The sequence below is a fragment of the Podarcis raffonei genome, chromosome 6 (assembly GCF_027172205.1).
Source record: "Podarcis raffonei isolate rPodRaf1 chromosome 6, rPodRaf1.pri, whole genome shotgun sequence".
NCBI classification, from domain to species: domain Eukaryota; kingdom Metazoa; phylum Chordata; class Lepidosauria; order Squamata; family Lacertidae; genus Podarcis; species Podarcis raffonei.
This window is the reverse complement of record NC_070607.1, coordinates 95,904,927-95,926,132: the sequence shown is the minus strand read 5'-3', so window position 1 is coordinate 95,926,132 and position 21,206 is coordinate 95,904,927. Positions and strand designations below refer to the sequence as shown.

The 21,206-nt window shown below is 49.3% G+C and overlaps 1 protein-coding gene across 2 annotated transcripts; it reads left to right on the top strand.

Moving 5' to 3' along the window:
- Positions 1 to 781: 781 nt before the first annotated feature.
- Positions 782 to 8,673, top strand: TMEM74B (transmembrane protein 74B). 2 transcript variants are annotated; one of them, XM_053394643.1, is made up of 2 exons: positions 782 to 858; positions 7,927 to 8,673. In XM_053394643.1, the coding sequence occupies exon 2, from the start codon at positions 7,970 to 7,972 to the stop codon at positions 8,669 to 8,671; it is 702 nt and encodes a 233-aa protein (XP_053250618.1). In that variant the 5' UTR covers positions 782 to 858; positions 7,927 to 7,969; the 3' UTR covers positions 8,672 to 8,673. The 2 variants fall into 2 exon arrangements, with proteins under 2 accessions (XP_053250618.1, XP_053250620.1); XM_053394645.1 differs by having other exon boundaries at positions 801 to 858; positions 7,930 to 8,673.
- Positions 8,674 to 21,206: the final 12,533 nt, after the last annotated feature.

Here is a 21,206-nt window from a genome sequence, read left to right as displayed (position 1 = left end):
CAATAGCTCCACCTACATTTCTCTTAAAGTAACAACATGCCACAGTATTTTTCCTATTATTTATTCACGTTGTTATTTATTTCATAACATTTATACACCATTTGATTGTTTTAAAACACCCACCCACACCCTCAAAGCCGTTTACAAAGAGAATAGCACAGCGCAATTATAAGTAAACAAAACCCAACTCTTTGAAATCATACAAAATCAGAATAAACTAAAAACAGATCCTGGGTAGGCTTGCCTGAATAAAAACGTTTTTAGCAAGTGCGGGAAAGAACGCGCCTGCCTGAGGTCAATAGGCAGGGAGTTCCAAAGGGTAAGTGATGCCGCACTGAAAGATCCTGCTCTTACAAATGCAAAACGAGCATTGTGTTGCATCTTGTGCTATCACTGCAGATCGAAGCACACCACCGTTAAAGCTTATTTTGGAGGGTGCCTCATATAAACACACAAATAAACAAATGCAGACACACACGCACAAGCCAGCAGCCAGCCTGCGGTTACGCAGGGGTCCCTGCAACCTCCTGGAGATCAAGATGGGAGTCTGCATATACCTTCTGGCAGCAGCCATTGCACCCCCTGCCCAATTCGGGACGCCCAATTCTGCCCGTTCCCTCGCCCGCCTTTTGCTCGCATGCCCCCCTCGCAAGCTCCTCTCTCGCAAGCCCGGGACTGCGTCGAGGGGCCCTACCCATCCTCGGCGTTCCTGGAGCCAGCTGGCACGAAGCTGCGGTGGTGGTGGCATTTCCTTCCCACCCTTTCCTTTAGTTGCTGGGGGGGGGGATGAGTAGGGGAGGGTCCCTGGCGGCGGAGAGGACCCCACCTTTGCCTGCAGCAACCGCCGTCGTGGGAGAGGTAAGAAGCGACTCTCCCCCCGCCCTTCCCTCTCTCTGGCCCCCAGGAGGCTACAGGCTGGAGACTCCGCAACAGGCAGCTCCTCCCCCCGGCTCTCCCCCAGCCCCAGAGGCCTCTAGGGCAGGAGGAAGGGGGCGCGCAGCAGCTTATTGCGGAGCTGGAGGTGCCATCGGGCGATTGCGTCGCAGCCTCGGGCAATGGGTTGGCCCCGTTTCCCTTCTCCCTTGCGCTGGTGCCGAGTGGTGGTGGTGCGCGATTTGTAGAGCGATCCTAGCACAGCCAGAACCCGGGGTGGGGGGGAAAGGATCAGGCTGCAGGCTCCATTTTCCGGTTAGAGAGAAAGAGACCGAGGACGGTTGCATTGCACGGAGAGAAAGAGTGCTGGAAAGATCAGTTTGTGGGGAGGAAGGTGGGGTGGACGGTGAAGAGCAGGGCGAGAAAGCGGACCGTCGGTTCCCTTTCCTGCACGCCCCCCACCTACTCGCAAGGAGCAAGACCGGCGCGCCGACTGCGGCGCCGTGGTGCTGAACGGACAGCGACCGCCGGCCAGCCACGCCTTGCGCGAGCCGAGTTGCGGCGCCCGAGGCCGTCGCCAGGGGGCGCCGCTGCGGGATTTTGGCATTGTCTCTTTTTCTCCCGCCCCCCCTTTCACTCCGGTTTAAAACCCCTTTTAAACCGAGCCAGCAGCCCACCTCTTTCTCCCCCGCCCCCTACGCCCAGCCTCCACTCCACTCCCTCGCTCCAGGCTGGCCGAGCAACGACCATCGCAGGAGGAGGAGCCCACGGCAGACAGCGGCAGCATCCATGGTCGCTTGCAGCGCTGACCCCCAGCTAGGAGGACCTGCTGGATGTCCCCAGACAGGCAGCATGCGCCCCGCGGCAGCCAGGCAGGCAGGCCGGGCAAGGACAGGTAGGACAGGGCAGCGGGAAGTGGGGTGTGTGTGTGGGGGGGGGAATAGGCAGCCGTGCGCGCCCACCCGCTTATTCCTTGGGGCTTCCATTGCTGGGGAGGCGGAGAGGATTGCTGCATGCGTGTCAGAGACAGCGGCAGGGCGTGGGGAAAGATTATTCCTAAACGATAAGAGGTTGTAATCTGGGTGGAAGGGATTGGGGACGCGCGGGAGAGGAGGAGACAGCATCAGCAGCACCAGCAGCAGCTATGAAGTCATCCTTCAATCCTGGCACCAGGGACCAGGATGCCTGAGCCCAAATATTAGACAAATTCACGAAGGACAGCATCACTATTAGCCACGGTGGCTCCACGGCTGGAGGCAGCAGTGCTTCTGAGTGCTGGTTGCTGGAAACCGCAGGGAGAGTTGCTCTTGTGTTCCAATCCCGTTTGCGGGTTTTCCACAAGCCACTGTGGGAACAGGATGTTGGGGCTAGATGGGCCACTCTGGTGTTATTCCCTACGGTAACTGCGCAGGGTGGGGAAAAGGAAGGCGGGTTGTCCTAGAGCAGTCTTCCTCAACATTTGGAGAGCACCTCGATTGAAGAAGGCTGCTCTAGAGTGATTCGTTCAGTACGTTTCCCAGCACAATTCAAAGTGTTGGTGCTGATCTTTAAATCCCTAAACGGCCTCAGTCCTGTATACCTGATGGAGCGTCTCCACCCCCATCATCCAGCCAGGACACTGAGGTCCAGTGCCGAGGGCCTTCTGGCAGTTCCCTCACTGCAAGAAGCCAAGTTACAGGGAACCAGGCAGAGGGCCTCCTCGGTAGTGGCACCCGCCCTGTGGAACGCCCTCCCACCAGATGTCAAAGAGAAAAACAGCTACCAGACTTTTAGAAGGCATCTGAAGGCAGCCCTGTTTAGGGAAGCTTTTAATGTTTGATGTATTATGGTATTTTAATACTTTGTTGGAAGCCTCCCAGAGTGGCTGGGGAAGCCTAGCCAGATGGGCAGAGTATAAATAATAAATTATTATAATAATAAATATTATTATGCCTGAGTAAAGGGTGTGTTCTGAGCAGCCATGGATCTATCCTACTATCCTCTCGCAGCTTGGGTGGGTGTGAGAACGAAGTTGCTTTGCGCTGGCAGCCCGGCGCTGATTGCTATTTTACAACTCCTCTTTCGCTTCTTGTTTTCGGAGTGCTCCAATGCAGGGCCCACATCCTGGTGCTGATCAGGATCACACCTGCTGCACTGCAATCTCACCGGGGGAATCCCAGACTTTTCAACCTGCAGGGTTGAGAGACCCTGTGAGAGGGAGAGAGCAGGGAAATAAATGGCATGGTGCATAGCGGGGGGGGGGAGGGGTCATGCTGGGTAGCAGCCACGGCAAGCCACAAAAGTGGGCAAACTGTCCAAGGATGCATGTGATGCAGCAAAATGAAGTTATGGGTTTGTCTCCTTCATTGATGGTCAATGGGTCTGACGGCCCAGTTCCTATGCATGCTTATTCAGAAGTCCCACTGGGTTTAGGTCTGACCCCACAAGAGTGCCCCCTTCCCCATGCCAGCAGAAAAAAATCATTCTGCTATAGCCGATGAAACAGGTTGTGGTGTGTGCTTGGCCATGGTGTGTTTTTGTGTGGTGACACACAACAATATCCCAAATTTGCAAATGTGTCCAAAGTCAGCAACGCCTGCCCAGCGGCTATTGGTTTGCTTGCTGCTGCTGATTACATTTATATCTCATTCATATCCAGGGAGCTCAAGGTGGCATGCATTGTTCTTTCTGGCCTCGATTTTACCCTCAAAACAACCCTGTGAGGTAGGTTAGGCTAAGAGACTGGGACTGGCCTAAGGTCACCCAATGCGCTTCCTAGCTGGGTAAGGATTTGAACCCTGGTCTCCCAGATCCTAGGGACGTGGGTGGCGCTGTGGGTTAAACCACAGAGCCTAGGACTTCCCGATCAGAAGGTCTGCGGTTCGAATCCCTGCGACGGGGTGAGCTCCTGTTGCTCAGTCCCTGCTCCTGCCAACCTAGCAGTTCGAAAGCACATCAAAGTGCAAGTAGTTAAATAGGTACCGCTCCGGCGGGAAGGTAAACAGCGTTTCCGTGCGCTGCTCTGGTTCGCCAGAAGTGGCTTAGTCATGCTGGCCACATGACCCGGAAGCTGTATGCGGACTCCCTCGGCCAATAAAGCGAGATGAGCACCGCAACCCCAGAGTCGACCATGACTGGACCTAACGGTCAGGGGTCCCTTTACCTTTACCTTTACTTCCAGATCCTAGTCCGGCACTCTTACCACGAAGGTGCTTTGTGTAGAACTTTTGTGGATTAAAAGAAATTTAAAAATCCCAAGTGTATGTGTGTGTGTAAGACTGGCGGACTCCTGCACACCTCCTTTTCTGCTGATCTTTACATTGCTTCTTCCGCTTGCAAGAGGTGTCTACTCAGCTGCACTTTCCCTGCAAGGAGGTGCCTCAGGCAGAGCTTTTGCCCTGCCAGCAGGCTGCAGCAAAGTCAGGATATCAGCCGCTTGGTCACACAGGGTGCGGGCAAGATCAAGACCCACCTGACCAGGCTCAAGAGACACACTTAATTAACAAAAATCGCACACCATTTGATTGTAATCTCATTCCCCCCCTCTCTTCTTTTTTCCTTTCTCCTCCTGTGATGGAACTCCAATCAGGGAATTCCCTGGCTTTTTTCTGGCCCAAATAGGACCAGTCTGGATAGTTGGCCTTGGTGAAGACTTGACGCTTTCATCCCCCCCAAAGTTTTTGATTTGAGTTTCCATTGAAATGAGGCTGTATTTTAATGCTTTAATGTTGTATTTTAATCTTGTTTTTACGTTGCATTTCAATAAATTTGTTTTTATATCGGGTGTTAGCCGCCCTGAGCCCGGTCTTGGCTGGGGAGGGCGGGGTATAAATAAAATAATAATAATAATAATAATAATAATAATAATAATAATTACCGCCTCTGCAAGGAATTCCAGGGATGATCCTGTATCCCTGGGGATAACTTAAGATATCAGGGCTCAGCTAAACTATGGAACTCCCTGCCACAGGTAGCAGCGATGGTCACTGACTTGGATGGCTTTAAAGGAGGACAAGGATGTAGCCATCAATGGCTACTAGCCGTAATGGCTGTGGTCTGCCTCCATAGCTAGAGGCGGCGATGCTGCTGAATCCCAGATGATGGAAACTGCAGGAGTGCTGCTGTGCACGGATCCTGTTTATCAGTTTCCCTTTGGGACATCTGCTTGGCCACTGTGAGAAAAGGATGCTGGACTAGATGGGCCGTTGGCCGGACCCAGCAGCCAGCTCTTCTTGTCTTCTTTATGTAGTGCTTAGAACATTAGACTTTGACCAAGGAGATCCATGTTCCAATCCCCGTCTGGTCAATGGGGGTTGGTGGGTGTCCTTGCCCCAGTTGCTCTCTATTGGCCCTCTGCCTGCCTAAGAACAGAAAGTGCAGAATATGCATGCCACACTGGATATGCAAGGTGGTGAATGTGTGTGCTGCCTTCAACAAAATGTTGAGGTATGGAGTGCCCTATTCAGTGCTTTTTTTCTAAAAAAAAAAGGGTTAGGGGTACTCTCATTTTGACTCAAGAAAATCACCATTTTATAGTTCAAATAGTTTATTTTTTATAGTTCAAAAATAAATACACTAAATGGACAAAAGTACAAAGATTCACAAAATGTTTAGGAGTATGCGTATCCCTGCATCCGCTCAGAAAAAATGCACTGGCCCTATTTGGTTTTGCATAGGAACACAGAAGGCTGCATAGGAACCATGCGGAATTTTGATGCCCCCCCCCCCAATTTTGGTGCAAGGTACCTTTCAGCCCCTCTCATGCTGCCATCCATGTGTTCAATCGGCACCTAGAAGAGGGCATGAGAACACAGAAGATGTCTTATACAAGGTTGGACCATTGATGCATCTAGCTCAGTATGGTCTACACTGACCGGCAGAGGCTGTCCAGGGTTTCAGGCAGGAGACCTTCCCACCAAGTCCTACCTGAAGATGCCTTCAGGGATTGAACCTAGGAGAGCTCTCCTCCATTCATTGGTAGAGGACTGGAAGCGAACCCTAGAGGAATTGGCTTCATGTCAAGAAGGTCCCCTGAGGTCCCTGAGAGGTGTGGTGGGTCAGGATGATTTGATGATAATAATAATAATTTAAGTTACAGAAAGGTAGCCGTGTTGGTCTGCCATACTCAAAACAAACAAACAAACAAATTTCTTTCCAGTAGCACCTTAAAGACCAACTAAGTTAGTTCTTGGTATGAGCTTTCGTGTGCATGCACACTTCTTCAGATACACTTGAAACAGAAGTTGCCAGATCCCTTTATATAGTGAGAAGGTGGGGAGGGGTATTACTCAGAAGGGTGGTGGGAATGGGTGATTGGCAGATAGCTGTGATGAGCCTGTTGACGACTCTTAACGACTGCAATAGGTCTTACAGGAAAAAGCAAGGGGTGAGGTGAGAAGGTGAAAAATAGCTTTGTCATTTATAATGAGATAAGAATCCAATGTCTTTGTTCAGACCAGGTCTCTCCATGGTTTTAAGTTTGGTAATGAGTTGCAATTCAGCAGCTTCTCTTTCCAGTCTATTTCTGAAATTCCTTTGTAGTAAAACAGCTACTTTGAGATCTTGTATAGAATGTCCTGGGAGATTGAAGTGTTCTCCTACTGGTTTCTCTGTCTTGTGATTCTTGATGTCCGATTTATGTCCGTTTATTCTTTGGCACCCAATCTTAAACAACTCCTAACCCACAATAATACTACAACCAGACGTAACACGGACACTGGCACCAGAGCCTGCAATAAACCCAGATGCCAACTTTGCTGCCACATACACCCGGACAACACCATTACTGGCCCCAACAACATCACACATACCATCTCGGGACTATTTAATTGCTCATCGTCTAACATTGTATATGCCATCAAATGCCAACAGTGTCCTTCAGCTCTCTATATTGGACAAACAGGCCAAACCTTACGCCAAAGAATAAACGGACATAAATCGGACATCAAGAATCACAAGACAGAGAAACCAGTAGGAGAACACTTCAATCTCCCAGGACATTCTATACAAGATCTCAAAGTAGCTGTTTTACTACAAAGGAATTTCAGAAATAGACTGGAAAGAGAAGCTGCTGAATTGCAACTCATTACCAAACTTAAAACCATGGAGAGACCTGGTCTGAACAAAGACATTGGATTCTTATCTCATTATAAATGACAAAGCTATTTTTCACCTTCTCACCTCACCCCTTGCTTTTTCCTGTAAGACCTATTGCAGTCGTTAAGAGTCGTCAACAGGCTCATCACAGCTATCTGCCAATCACCCATTCCCACCACCCTTCTGAGTAATACCCCTCCCCACCTTCTCACTATATAAAGGGATCTGGCAACTTCTGTTTCAAGTGTATCTGAAGAAGTGTGCATGCACACGAAAGCTCATACCAAGAACTAACTTAGTTGGTCTTTAAGGTGCTACTGGAAAGAAATTTGTTTGTTTGTTTGTTTTTAATAATAATTTATTATTTGTACCCTGCCCATCTGGCTGGGCCTCCCCAGCCACTCTGGGCGGCCTCCAACAAGGATGAAAAATACATTAAAATGTCACACATTAAAAACTTCCCTGAACAGATGTCTTCTAAATGTCAGGTAACTGTTTATCTCTTTGACATCTGATGGGAGGGCATTCCACAAGGCGGGCGCCACTACCAAGAAGGCCCTCTGCCTGGTTCTCTGTAACTTGGCTTCTCGCAGTGAGGGAACCACCAGAAGGCCCTTGGCACTGGACCTCAGTGTCCGGGCTGGATGATGGGGGTGGAGACGCTCCTTCAGGTATACTGGACCGAGGCCGTTTAGGGCTTTAAAGGTCAGACCAACACTTTGAATTGTGCTCGGAAACGTACTGGGAGCCAATGTAGGTCATTCAAGACCGGTGTTGTGTGGTCTTGGCAGCCACTCCCAGTCACCAGTCTAGTTGCCGCATTCTGGATTAGTTGCAGTTTCCAGGTCACCTTCAAAGGTAGCCCCACGTAGAGTGCATTGCAGTAGTCCAAGCGGGAGATAACCAGAGCATTCAGTGAATGAAGGCCAGGGTGCAAATGGTTCTCATTGATTCCTCCTCTCCGTTCTTCTGCCCCAGCAGCTGAAGTGCTGAGAGGGATGAGCAAGGCGACTGCATCCCAATGGCGTCCTCACAGCCCCTGGAACTGACAGTCTTGGGGAATGTACCTGGGCCCAGCCGTGGAGTCCCAGAAGGGGGACCTTCAGCACCACGGACAGCTCCTGGCTTGGGCATTGAGAACGCCTCTTACCAGGGGGAGGAAGAAGAGGAAGAGGAAGAGGCAGAAACTTCCTTCCGGAACCGTCAAGGCACAGGAAGCAGCCTCAGGGAGCACACAGCACCCCCTAGGGGAGACCTCTCCCCACGGTCCGAGGACGGCCCTTTGCCGGACGCAGCAGGCAACTCAGTGGACTATGGCTTCATCTTGGCTTTAGTCTTCTTGGTCAGCGGGATTTTGCTGGTGATTGTCGCCTACAGCATCCCGCGGGAGGCGCGAGTCGACCCGGATTCTGTGTCCGCCCGGGAGATGGAGAGGCTGGAGATGTATTACGCCCACCTAGGCTCCCACCTGGACAAGTGCATCATCGCAGGGTTGGGGCTCTTGACTTTGGGCGGGATGCTGCTCTCCATCCTCCTGATGGTCTCTATCTACAAAGGGGAGCTCTACCGGAGGAGGTCATTCCCGGCTTCCAGTGCTCCCCGGAAGACTTACGGGTCTATAAACCTGAGGATGAGGCAGCTGAATGGAGAAGGGGGGCAGACTTTGGTCGAGAACGAGGTCATTCAGATGACCGAAGTCACAAACACCAGCCAGAGCTGCTGACGTTTCTTGAACTAGATGAAGGGTCTTCTTCCAACGCCAGAATTCTGTGATTCTATTCTACAAGTTAAAAGCACTGAGCTCAGAGGAGGATTTGCTGGGGGGTTGGGGGAGGGGAAAGGTTCAACATTCATATTTAAGTATAGCTTTGCACCTCAATGGGGAACAGTAGAGGAAATGTCACCTCTTGTTTAAATGCCTCTTTCACTTACACACGAAAGGATGAGGATGAACTTTGGGAAGCTAAATGTTGCTTTATATTTTGGGAACTTCTCTGCAAGAAAAGATTTCCGAGAAAACTCGCGGGCCCCCTCTGAAATTGTTCTGTGCTACGTACTGCACCACTGCTGTGGTTAAAAAAAACCCACAACTTTTTTTTATTGAAAAAACTGTTGCACAACCAAATCGCCTATGCTGAAGACACAGAGCCAAAGCCACATTTCAGAGGCCCTCTTTGGAATTATTTGTATACTACCAAGCACAGTTTAAGGCCTGTACTTTTGAGCTGGGTTCCTTCGTTCCACCCCTCCCTGCAGCAAACCCTCTTAGCAATAGTTCCATCTGGAAGACGTGTGCAACCGTCGCCGCTCCCAGCAAAAGTTCAGAACACGCCCAACTGCTCCATGGTTTGTATGAGTTTTCTAGAGCTCCCAAGACCTTGCTGCAACTTTCGCACTTGCAACATGATCGGTCTGTCGAAGCAACACCTTCACGCGCAGCCACACAGCCTGACTCACAAACACACCGCCTTGCCACACCAGCAAACCCATTTCCCCGGCCTCACTGGGAAAAGAACGCCATGTCCAAACTGTTTCTGAGTTGTTCGTGGAAAGCGAGAAGGGAGCAGCGCTTTCAAAGAACCTTCCACGGTTCTGCTTCCTCATCAATGGGTTCGCCCACCAAGTCGCCAGCCTCGGATGCGGGAAGCACTCGCTGCAGTTGGGAGATACAATTACGTCTCGAATGCAAAGCATGAAACATTAATGAAGGCCGGCATGTGGGCAATGCAAATGAAAATGTGTCAGCAGGAAGTTTAAAAATGGATATCGCTCAGAAAGGTGACCTCTAAAAGGTACAGCTGTCGGTAAATCCCCCCTCCTAATATTTTTTAAAGTGCCACTCTCAGCTAAATATAAAATGTGCAGCCACAGCCCAGGAAATGTGTATCACTCAGTATTGCGATCATGAGAAACTGAGGGAAAGCGTTGTTTTGAATGCTGCACCATCACTCGCCCTTCAAATCTGGTCCATTTGTTGCCCCCAGAAATTCCTATAATTGCTTATAACTGGAAGCAGGAGGAAAAAAGTACCATATTTTTCACTTTATAAGATGCACCAGACCACAAGACGCACCTAGCTTTTGGAGGAGGAAAACAAGAAAAAAAATATTCTGAATCTCAGAAGCCAGAACAGCAAGAGGGATCGCTGTGCAGTGAAAGCAGCAATCCCTCTTGCTGTTCTGGCTTCTGTGATAGCTGTGCAGCCTGCATTCGCTCCATAAGACGCACACACATTTCCCCTTACTTTTTAGGAGAGAAAAAGTGAGTCTTATAGAGCAAAAAATACGGTATTTGTTTTAAAACTGGGAATATAAGAAAAGGCCTCTAAGCAGGAGTTAAACTAGCCAAGGGTTGAATCTACAAGCACAGCAGAAGAAGATGGGGGGGACGGACTGTACCACACATGGTGGGGATTGTTCACATTTTTGGAATAGTCACTCGTTTTAAAAAGAGTCACTGCAGAGAGAAAATAAGCACATCATGGAGATAGGCTGCAGCCCAGCCAACTCCGTTTTGTGCTTGTCTTTAAAAATCACACACAACTCTTACACACACACACTCAGAAATGTGGTTCTCCAGCTTCATCCTGAACTGGTACAGTCTGCTTTGCCTTCTCAGGACCGTACCATCTCTCCCTATTGCATCAAGCCCTAGAGTTGCAAATGATTTTTAATTTTTTTTTAGAAAAAGAAATCTCAGGAAAATTATTCCCCCTTGTGCATGCTTGCAAAAATTTGCAGCAGTCTAGTTTGATTCTCCTTGTCCAAGCGCTGTTATTTCTTCTCCTGATGGCTTCCTGCTCTGAATTTCTTCACGATGCCTCTATCTAGCGTCCAGCTCAATTGAATTTTAATATTCAAAATTTGATTATTTTTTTAATTGAACCTTTTCATATATCCCCCCCACCCAAAGTGAGAATTTAAAACTAGTACAGAATGGTGTTTCTAGTTCCAGCACTGGCAGAGTCTGGATCATAGCTGTCAATTTACAGATTTGAAAATAAGGGACCAGCAGCCTTGAAAATAAGGGATCAGCAGCCAAAATAAGGGACCTGCAGCCTCACCTGTTCCAGGCACTCCAGTCTTCCTGTCCTCCTGCAGTCTGGTCAAACTCATGCTGGTAGCTTCGAGAACACTGTCCAACCAACTTTGTAACCAGAGGTTCAACTGAATAGAATCTGAATCACATGCACCACAAGGCCTATGCAGCCTCGACTTAAGATGGCTCCCCGGCCTGGCTTTGCACTGCAAAGTTTGCAGCAGCACATGCAACAAAATGGCGTCCAGCATTCAAAACCCCCCTCAGCTTGCATTAACTAGCCACACACAAGGCATGCAAGCTCCACCCCCCAGTCGTTCTTAGACTTCTTATTGGGTGAGCAACACAGCCAAGCAACACAGTTGGAGCCTCCCTCCTCCCTGGCCGGCAGGGAGGGAGGGAGAGGAGCTGCTTCCTTTGAAATTTAAGGGACATCATTTAAGGGACATTTAAGGGACATCCATCAATAAGGGACAGCAGCGGAATGGCGCTGGAATAAGGGACTGTCCCTTCAAATAAGGGACACTTGACAGCTATGGTCTGGATGCTTTGAGAAGGTTGCTTGTGTGCTGATCACAAGGCATTTAGCTGCCCCTTTCCTGCCCTCGCCATTCAGAAATCCAGGATGCAGATCAATGCAAAGACCAGAGAAGAAGGAGGCCGTGGTCTTTCTCTCTCTCTCTCCCTCTTTCTCTATATAATTAATTTTTAACATCATTTTCAGCAGTCATTTAACACAATTTCATACCTTATACAATTTTTTGACTTCCATCAATCACATCTGAAAATTTTCCAATCTTTTCCACTTAATTTACATTTCTTAATTTCACCATTACTTTTAATTATCATAACTAATAACTCTCTTCATAACCTTCCTTGCAATATTTCTTATATTCCTCCTTAAAAAACTTATTGTAATCCTACTAGCGTAATCTGTTGATTACAATTGCTTTTCAAATAGCTCACATATTTATTCCAGTCCTCTGAAAATCTTTGGTCCAGCAGGTTTCAAATACTTCCTGTCATCTTATCTAATTCTGAGGCCGTGGTCTTTCTCGCTCAGTGTCTGACTCCTGCTCTTTGGGCTCCAGCTGGGGCACTAATGGATTGGGAACTAATGGCACCATGAAATTACACCAGTATGTGGATTCCTTGGTGTCAGGAGTGATCACCCACTTCCCTTCAGAAATAATATCTATTTAGTATCACATTTATATCCCACCTTTCCCCAAAGAGTAGCCCAAGGTGGTGTACATGCTTCTCCTTCTGCCTTGGTTTTTTTTTTTAAATCCGCACAACAACCCTGTGAGGTAGGCTAGGCTGAGAAACAGTCACTGGCCAAAGAGATGCCGAGAACTGAACCCAGGACCTTCTGAATAGAGCATGGGCTACAGCCCATCCCCAATGAAGGCTAAGGCTCTAATACAGGCATAGGCAAACTCTGGCCCTCCAGATGTTTTGAAACTACAATTCCCATCATCCCTGACCACCGGTCCTGTTAGCTAGGGATGATGGGAATTGTAGTCCCAAACATCTGGAGGGCCGGAGTTTGCCTATGCCTGCTCTAATAATAGATTGCAATTGTAGTCTAAACTGACTGGAAGGCACCTTGTTGGAGAGGGCTGCTGTACTTCAGAGTCAGCACACGCCTAGCATTGCACACTAAGAGCTGTAGGGATCATGCTTGCATGTGAATCAATTCAATTTATGCCACTGGCCAGTTTTGACGGCTGGGCACTAAACCAGCTAAGCCTGCCTTCTCCAGCCGGCTGCCATCCAGATATTGTGCCTCCAATATCACCCGTATCCTGCAAGGTTCACCAACAAGGTTTGCTTTTGCACACTGACCTGGTGGATATCTGCCTGTGTTTTGGCAGAAAGGGCTGCAGCTCAGAGGTAGAGCAGCTGCTTGGCATGCAGAAGGAAGGGCTCCATCTCCGACACCTGCAGGTAGGGCTGGGAGAAACAACCTGACTTGACACCCTGGAGAGTCACTGCCGGTCAGTGTAGACAATACTGGGCTAGATAGACCAGTGCTCTGACTCAGTATAATGCAGTTTCCTATGTCTTTAAATTAACCTTGGAGAACAAAATTGAATCGTAGAATTGTTGAGTTGGAAGGGACCCAGAGGATCATCTAGTCCAAGCCCCTGCAATGCAGGAATACGCAGCTGTCCCAAAAGGGAATTGAACTAAGTAATGGGGCCTTATTTAAATGTACTGATACTGCCAGCAGAGTCGTAGGAGCCGCTCTTGATAGAAATCGCAGCACCTGCCTTGTTCCTTTTGGAATAATAATCCAAGCTGGATTAAAAGACACCCCTCCCCCCACTACATCCCTGGCACGCCTGCCAGGCCGCCATCCATCAGGTCACTGCTGAAGAGCAAACTCGCTGAGCGAACATCAATTGCTTTCGCTCTCAATAAGATTAAATGCCCTTTAAGAGCGATCAGCCCGTTAAAGAGATTAAATCTGCAGAAGGCCCCGGTTTATTGGCGAGGGAGACAGGCTCGGATTTGCATTATAAAGTAAAGGCTGTTTCTCATGAGACTTTAATGGAATTATGCGGACACTGTCTAGCTGTTGCATCATTCCTTAAGGAGACCCTGGAAAATTCTCCTACGGGGTGGACACTGGAACAAAAGAAGCTGCTTTATGCTGAATCGGACCACTGATCTGTTGAGCTCAGGAAACACTAGCAGTTCCTCAGCTGGGGGGAAATCACTGCTCCTTGACTCCATAAACTCATCTTCAGTGCCTCCTACCCTATAAAAGGCAATTATTCAGAATAGCAGATTGCACAACCCACTAAAAATGATAGAAATGGTCAAGGCTGGAGTCAGATGCAGGTCAGCACAAAGGAACAGTCAGGTGTCCGTCAAGTCCGTCAAGTTACCGTATTTTTCGCTCTATAAGAAGTACTTTTTTCCTCCTAAAAAGTAAGGGGAAATGTCTGTGCGTCTTATGGAGCGAATGCGTGGTCCCTGGAGCCGAATTGCCTAGGGGCAAAAAGCAGATCATGCTTTTTTTTTTTAGAAAGAGGGAAGGGGGTGTTGAAAGGAAGCTGCTGAGCAGCTAATCGGCAAGCGATCGGGAGGGAGATAAGGGACTCTAGTGATAAAGGAGGCTGCCTGGGAGGGGGGAGGTAAAGACAGGGAACTTGCAAGGAGAGGAGACAGGAATACTAAAGCAATGAGGAGAGAAATTAGAAGAAAAGGAGGAGCAAAAAACTGCTCCAGCTAAGGAAAAAACACTAAGGCAAACAAGAGGGAAGGGAGTGTTGAAAGGAAGCAGCTGATCGGCAAGCAGTCGGGGAGAGAGATAAGGGATGCTACAATGGCACAAAAACGTGGTTACAAAGCACGGATTCACATGGATCCTCAGGATTTTTGCATTGGGCTACCCCAAACTCACAGTCAAATCACATGTCTGTGGCCACAGCATGAACCACAAAAATCATACATCCACCGTTTCATTTTTTTCTTGTTTTCCTCCTCTAAAAACTAGGTGCGTCTTGTGGTCAGGTGCATCTTATGGAGCGAAAAATACGGTAACTCTTTATTCAAGGAAATGGCAGGCAATTCAGCAACATTTCACAGCAGGTCTTGCCCCTATGGAGCAGTGGCCAGGACTGAAAGTCCCTGCCTCCCAGCCCTTCTAAGGCTTTCCGTCTCCCAAATGTTTCCCCAGCAGTCTCAGACTGTGTCTGCCCACCTCTGTTCTGCTCTCCTCAATACTCTGCACATTCTTGGAGGCCAGAGGGGAGGGGAGCTGGTTGCAGCAGGCGAGGGAGACTCCCTGGGTTCTTCAGCAACCTCTTGATCTCCGCCCCCCCTGCTTCAGCCTCAGAGTCTGAACTGCTCTCTGTCACCGGCTCTCCCTGCTCACTAAACCCTGTTGCTCCTTCAGCATCTGACACACCACCCAAATCTTCCCCCTCTGACCTCTACCCAACATCGCATCGCCAATTCCTGGGCTCTGAGCCTTCCTCCTCTGGGGGTTTCCCTTGGAGGTGGGGTTCCCTGGTGAGGCACCCCCCACCACTCCTTGTCCCCGACATCAAATTCAAGCAGTAACAATTCATTGCATATTTATTCAAAATCCAACTAAAGCCATTTGGTTTGATTGATTCAACAAAACTTGATTCCGTGAGGCCAACTTAACAGAGCCTGGCGGTGATTTATATCTCTAGCACCCTAGACTGCTTCCCCCATCCCTCTTAATGCCCCACCGTGGCAATCCCACTGACCCCCACTGGTCTACACTGATTATCAGCTGCTCTCAAACATTTCCGGCAGGGAGTCTCTCCTAATCCTAGCTGGAGATGCTGGCGATTAAATTTGGGACCGTCTTCATGAAGGCAGATGCTCTCCCACTGATCTACAGCCCTTCCCCAGGGTAGGGAAGTGGGGCGGATCCTCTCCGTAGCCAAAGCGGAAAGATTCTGCTTCAGTGCAAAACGAGCAATCTGCAAGCTGCATTAATAATAATAATAATAATAATAATAATAATAATAATAATAATAATTTATTTATACCCCGCCCTTCCCGGTTCAGGAAACCGGGCTCAGGGTGTTGGGATACTGCCAGGGAGACAAAGTCCATCTTGGCCCCCAAGCCAGCTGCCGGACGATCCATCGATCTCCCGTAGACAGGCAGTATCAGCAATCAGCGACACGAAGCCTCAAGAATAGATTGCCACATTCTTAGGCTGGTGCACACTCTATCAGCAGAATTCACACAGCAAAAGATGCACAGCAGGAGAGCATATTTACAGTTTATTCAGCGTTGGTCAGAACAAAGAAACCATGACCGCCTGCATCGGTATGTTCAGGCAAGAAGAAAACGAAAGCAACTGCACAACATAAACATCCTGTGAACAGGAAATACGCAGACTCTGTGACTCACAGCCTGCTCCCTTTTAAGGTGGAACGGAAATATCCTAACACAGGGCAGCTAACAACAAATTTAAAACACTTATTGATGCAACAAAAAAACAGCATGAAATACAGTATAAAACGTGAATAACGATAAATTCAGAATTCAGAAATCAATTTAGGGGGAAAACCCATCCAATGAAACTAGGGCTAGCTGGCTAAATTAGTCCTATTTGGGCCAGCGAGGAGGCCAGGGGAGAATTAGCTGTGGGATCCCAGAGTGTGTAATCTTCATAAAAAGGAGGGAGGGAGGGAAGGAAGGGGAATAAAAGATCAGGCTAAGTTCAGATTGAAAGCCAGGCGAAATAGCTCTGTCTTACAGGCCCTGTGGAAGGAAGTTAAATCCTGAAGGGCCCTGGTCTCCTGGAACAAAGCATTCCACCAGGTGGGAGCCATCACTGAGAAGGCCCTGGCCCTGGAGGAGGATAATATGACTTCCTTAGGCCCTGGGACCTCTAAACTATGATTATTCATAGACCTTAAGGTCCTCTGCAGGGCAGACCAGGAGAGGCGGTCCCGTAAGTACGAGGGCCCTAAGCCACAAAGGGCTTTAAAGGTCAAAACCAGCACCTTGAACCTGACCCGATACTCCACCAAGAGCCAGTGCAACTGGTAAAGCACTGGGTGAATATGCTCCCATGGCAGGGACCCCGTGAGGAGCCTCGCTGCAGCATTCTGCACCCGCTGGAGTTTCTGGGACAGATCTCAAGGCAGCCTGCACTGGAGAGCTTTCCAGAGGGTCTCTGTGCACATGGCTGCATGGCAGGAGTTTTAAAGTCTGTTCATCACACAAGCATGTCCGTCACTGGATTGCCCTTGATTGGCTGCACCTGGGGTAGCCAATGTAGTGCCCCGTAGATGCAGCCAGACTATGTAGCTCCCCAATCCCAGACTCTGGCTGATGCTGATGGGAACTCCCTTAGGTCAAGAGAGCAGACCGCAGGAGAGGGTGGCAAGTTAGGAAGGGATGAAAAACTGGATGCAGTACACCTTTAAAGGGGGACTTGCCCAAATCTCCCTTTCCAAAGCAAGATGCGAACCCAAACTCAGACATCCCGCAAAACTCGCACCGCTCCGAACTTTGTACTTCTCCAGCCAAGTACCGTATTTTTTGCTCTATAAGACTCACTTTTTCCCTCCTAAAAAGTAAGGGGAAATGTGTGTGTGTCTTATGGAGCGAATGCAGGCTGTGCAGATATCCCGGAAGCCAGAACAGCAAGAGGGATTGCTGCTTTCACTGCGCAGCGATCCCTCTTGCTGTTCTGACTTCTGAGATTCAGAATATTTTTTTTCTTGTTTTCCTCCTCCAAGAACTAGGTGCATCTTGTGGTCTGGTGCGTCTTATAGAGCGAAAAATATGGTAACTTGATGAAAAATGCACATATTACGGGCAATCGGTTTGCAAATAGAGAGAAAGAGAGAGGAGAAATTGCTTGTTGAAAATGTGTGTAGCAGAAGAGACAGGGCAGGTTTTGCCACACCAAGACCTGGGTCCCTAGGAATGGTTTCGCCTCCCTGCAAAATATTGCACTTAGGATTAGGGTTGCTGCAGGGGGTTGAACTAGATCAGCCTTTCTCAACCTGTGGGTCCCCAGATGTTGTTGAACTACAACTCCCATCACCCCTAGCTAGCAAGGCCAGAGCTCAGGGATGATGGGAGCTGTAGTCCAACAACATCTGGGGACTCACAGGTTGAGAACCGCTGAGTCCTGGGTGATTGTGAGGTTCGCGAAGCCCTCCTAATTTTCCAAAGGGGATGGAGGCGGGGGTGGCGGAGATTGCGCTGTGCCCCTGGAAATAAAGTGGGCTTAATGCTAGAGACGGCAAGCTTAAATGACTGTAGATTTAGAGATATATAGATGATCGATAGATAGATAACTGAGCATGAGAGAATCCAGGGTGGGGTGGGGAGGATATTGAGTACCAGACAGCACGGGAATGTGACTGTACAAAGCATCGTATATGGGGACATGGGGACATGAGTGGCGCTGTGGGTTAAACCACAGAGCCTAGGACTTGCCAATCAGAACGTCGGTGGTTCGAATCCCCGCGACAGGGTGAGCTCCCGTTGCTCAGTCCCTGCTCCTGCCAACCTAGCAGTTTGAAAGCACGTCAAAGTGCAAGTAGATAAATAGGTACCGCTCCGATGGGAAGCTAAACGGCGTTTCCGTGCGCTGCTCTGGTTCGCCAGAAGCGGCTTAGTCATGCTGGCCACATGACCCGGAAGCTGTACGCCGGCTCCCTCGGCCAGTAAAGTGAGATGAGCGCCGCAACCCCAGAGTCGGTCACGACTGGACCTAACGGTCCGGGGTCCCTTTACCTTTTTATGGGGACATGACAAGAATTCATACTGTAGGAAAAGTGGGAGTCAAGACCACCAGGGAAGGTGGTGGGACCCTCTTCTGTTTGAGGTTTTTAAAGCAGAGGTTGGGTGTTCACTTGCCAGGGATTCTTTAGCTTTAATTCCTGTGTTGCAGGAGGTTGGACTAGATGACCCTTGCAGCTGTATGAGTCTGTGATTCTGCGAGGGTGAAGAGATGTCAAAGACAAGAGCCTTTGCCCTGTGGCTAACAAGAGCCAGGCTCAGGGTGGCTAACACCAGTAAAATTACAATAAAAACATAATAGGGGAAAAAAATACAGGTTAGAATGCAATTTAAAATGCAGCCTCATTTTAAAAGTAGTCCATAGATCAAAACCGTAAGGGGAGGGAAAACATAAGGGTCAGATTGAGTCCAGACCAAAGGCCAGGTGGAACAGCTCTGTCTTGCAGACCCTGCAGAAAGATGTCAAGTCCCGCTAGGGTTGATGGGAGTTGTGGTCCAAAACATCTAGAGCAGTGGTGGCCAAACTTGTCCCTCTGGCTGTTTTTGGACTACAACTCCCATCACCCCTAGCTAACAGGACCAGTGGACAGGGGTGATGGGAATTATAGTCCCAGAACAGCTGGAGGGCCAAGTTTGGCCACCACTGATCTAGAGAATACCTGGCTGTGGACTAGTGAAACAGGGCTAACAGGCAAAGTAGGGATGCGGGTGGTGGAGCTGTGGTCTAAACCACGGAGCCTCTTGAGCTTGCCAATTGGAAGGTTGGTGCGTTCGGATCCCTGTGACGGAGTTTGCTTCCATTGCTCTGTCCCAGCTCCTGCCAACCTAGCAGTTTTAAAGCACACCAGTGCAAGTAGATAAATAGGTACCACTGTGGCAGGAAGGAAAACAGCATTTCCGTGCACTCTGGCTTCCATCATGGTTTTCCAGTGCGCCAGAAGCGGTTTAGTCATGCTGGCCACATGACCCGGAAAGCTGTCTGTGGACAAACGCTGGCTCCCTCGGCCTGGAAGCAAGATGAGTGCCGCAACCCCAAAGTCACCTTTGACCGGACTCAACCGTCCAGGGATCCTTTACCTTTTACCTTTAACAGGCAACATTTGCTAGTCAAACAGAACGTAGCCTTCCCCCTTGACTCTGGCTCCTTGCCCTGAGATTTTAAGAACTTCAGAACGTAATAAAAGCCTGCTGGATCAGACCAATAACCTATCTAGTCCAGCATCCTGTTCTCACAATGACCAACCAGATGCCTGTGGAAAACCAACAAGCACGACCTGAGAACAAGAGCGTTCTCCCCTCCCATAACCCTCTCATCCCTGAATTTCTCTAATCCTCTTCGAAAGCCATCCAAATTTTGGTGCCTATCACCTCCTCCCAAGGGAGCAAGTTTAACTAAGTGCTGCGTGAAGAAAGGCTTTTAAAAATCTGCCCTGAACCTTCCAACCATTCTGAATCTTGCTCCTTCCGCATGAAGTTCCGAAAAGGAAGCTGTGGCCCTAAAACTTCAGGAGACCTGTCAGCCAGCCCTATACCTGCACAGAAGAGCGTCTTCACTCAGAGACAAGTTCACCTCTAGGGACAAGTGGAAAAGATGCTACAAGGAGCACCCACCAGAAGATGGTCAGAGATAGATAAATTTATTACGGTCGGAGACCAGCTTATAAAACACACTTGGGGGCACAATCCCTGAAGGAAAGCAAACATTTAAAACAATGTACAACACTAAATTTAAAATTTATAAATGCGATAAGCGTATAGACACTTAAAACTTTAAGATAAGCTACTGCAGAGAGATGACTCAGAGTCACCCATGGAACCGAGTTTGGGGATTTTCTTAACGAACTAGTTTGGGTCGGGGGATGGTCTGCGCCTACACAGAATCTGGCGACCATCCGGGTCGTCTTATGATCTTTGCCTAACAGGAAAAGGTCAGTTTTTTGCTTTTCCGGGAGGTCAGCAAGCCTCACCAGCAGGGGATCAATGGTCTCACTATGTGCCTCGTCATAAAAGGGACATCTAAAGAACAAGTGCTCTGGGCTTCCTATCTCCCCCAATGAACAGGCGCAAAGTCTCTGAGCATATGGGACTTTTTAAAAGGATCCTTCCAGGACCGGCGAGGGCAGAGCCGAGCTTCTGGTGATGGTCTTAAAGAGAGCTGTTCTCTACTGGATAGCAGAGCCACGTCCCTCCCCTCTTCTTTCTCCTCCATGGTGGCCTCCACGGCTGGCAGCAGCTCCTCACCAGCGTTGGCCTAAAAATGTCTCTGGCCTTGGCATGAGCTTGGTCAGCCGGTCCGATGACTCTTTGCAGGATGCAACCCTGGCGAGCCGTCCAGCTAACCCAAGCTGGAAGCTGGAAGCTGGAACCTGTGTGTTGTGGTTGGAGCAGGGCCAACACTACCATGAGGTTTCCTGAGGCAGCCGCCTCCAACGGCACTCTGGGAGAGATGGCAGATTTGGATCCGAGTGGCGCATCTGCTTCCCTTCCTGCTCCCTTCTCCTCCCTGGTGTAGTCTATTCACACGTGCACATCCCTTTTTATCCTCCATTCAGGTAAGGGTGGTGGTGGCCGTGAGATGAGCACCCTGCAGCCACAAGTTGGTTGGTTGGCATCCGTCTGTCTTGGGAGACACTGGAAGAGTGAAGTTGCAGCGCCTGCTGTGGCCTGCTGTGGCTGTGGAGACCGATGAGGGAGAGACATGTTTCGTTGCAGCTTGGGCAAGTGAAGGCGTCAGGTTGTGCTGCTGAAGATGTGCCAGGGCTTTTCCTCTCTCTGCGCTCCTCCCAGCGGTCATTCCTTCTCTGGCCACTGCTGTGGACGCACGGCAGGACCGTCTGTCTCCAGGCACTGCGGTCATCTGCAAGCGATTCCCAGCCGGCGAGTTTGCAGACATCTTTTGGGTGCAGAATTGGCCTGGTGCTCTCCAACCACCACAGCACCTTCTCCCCACACAAAGG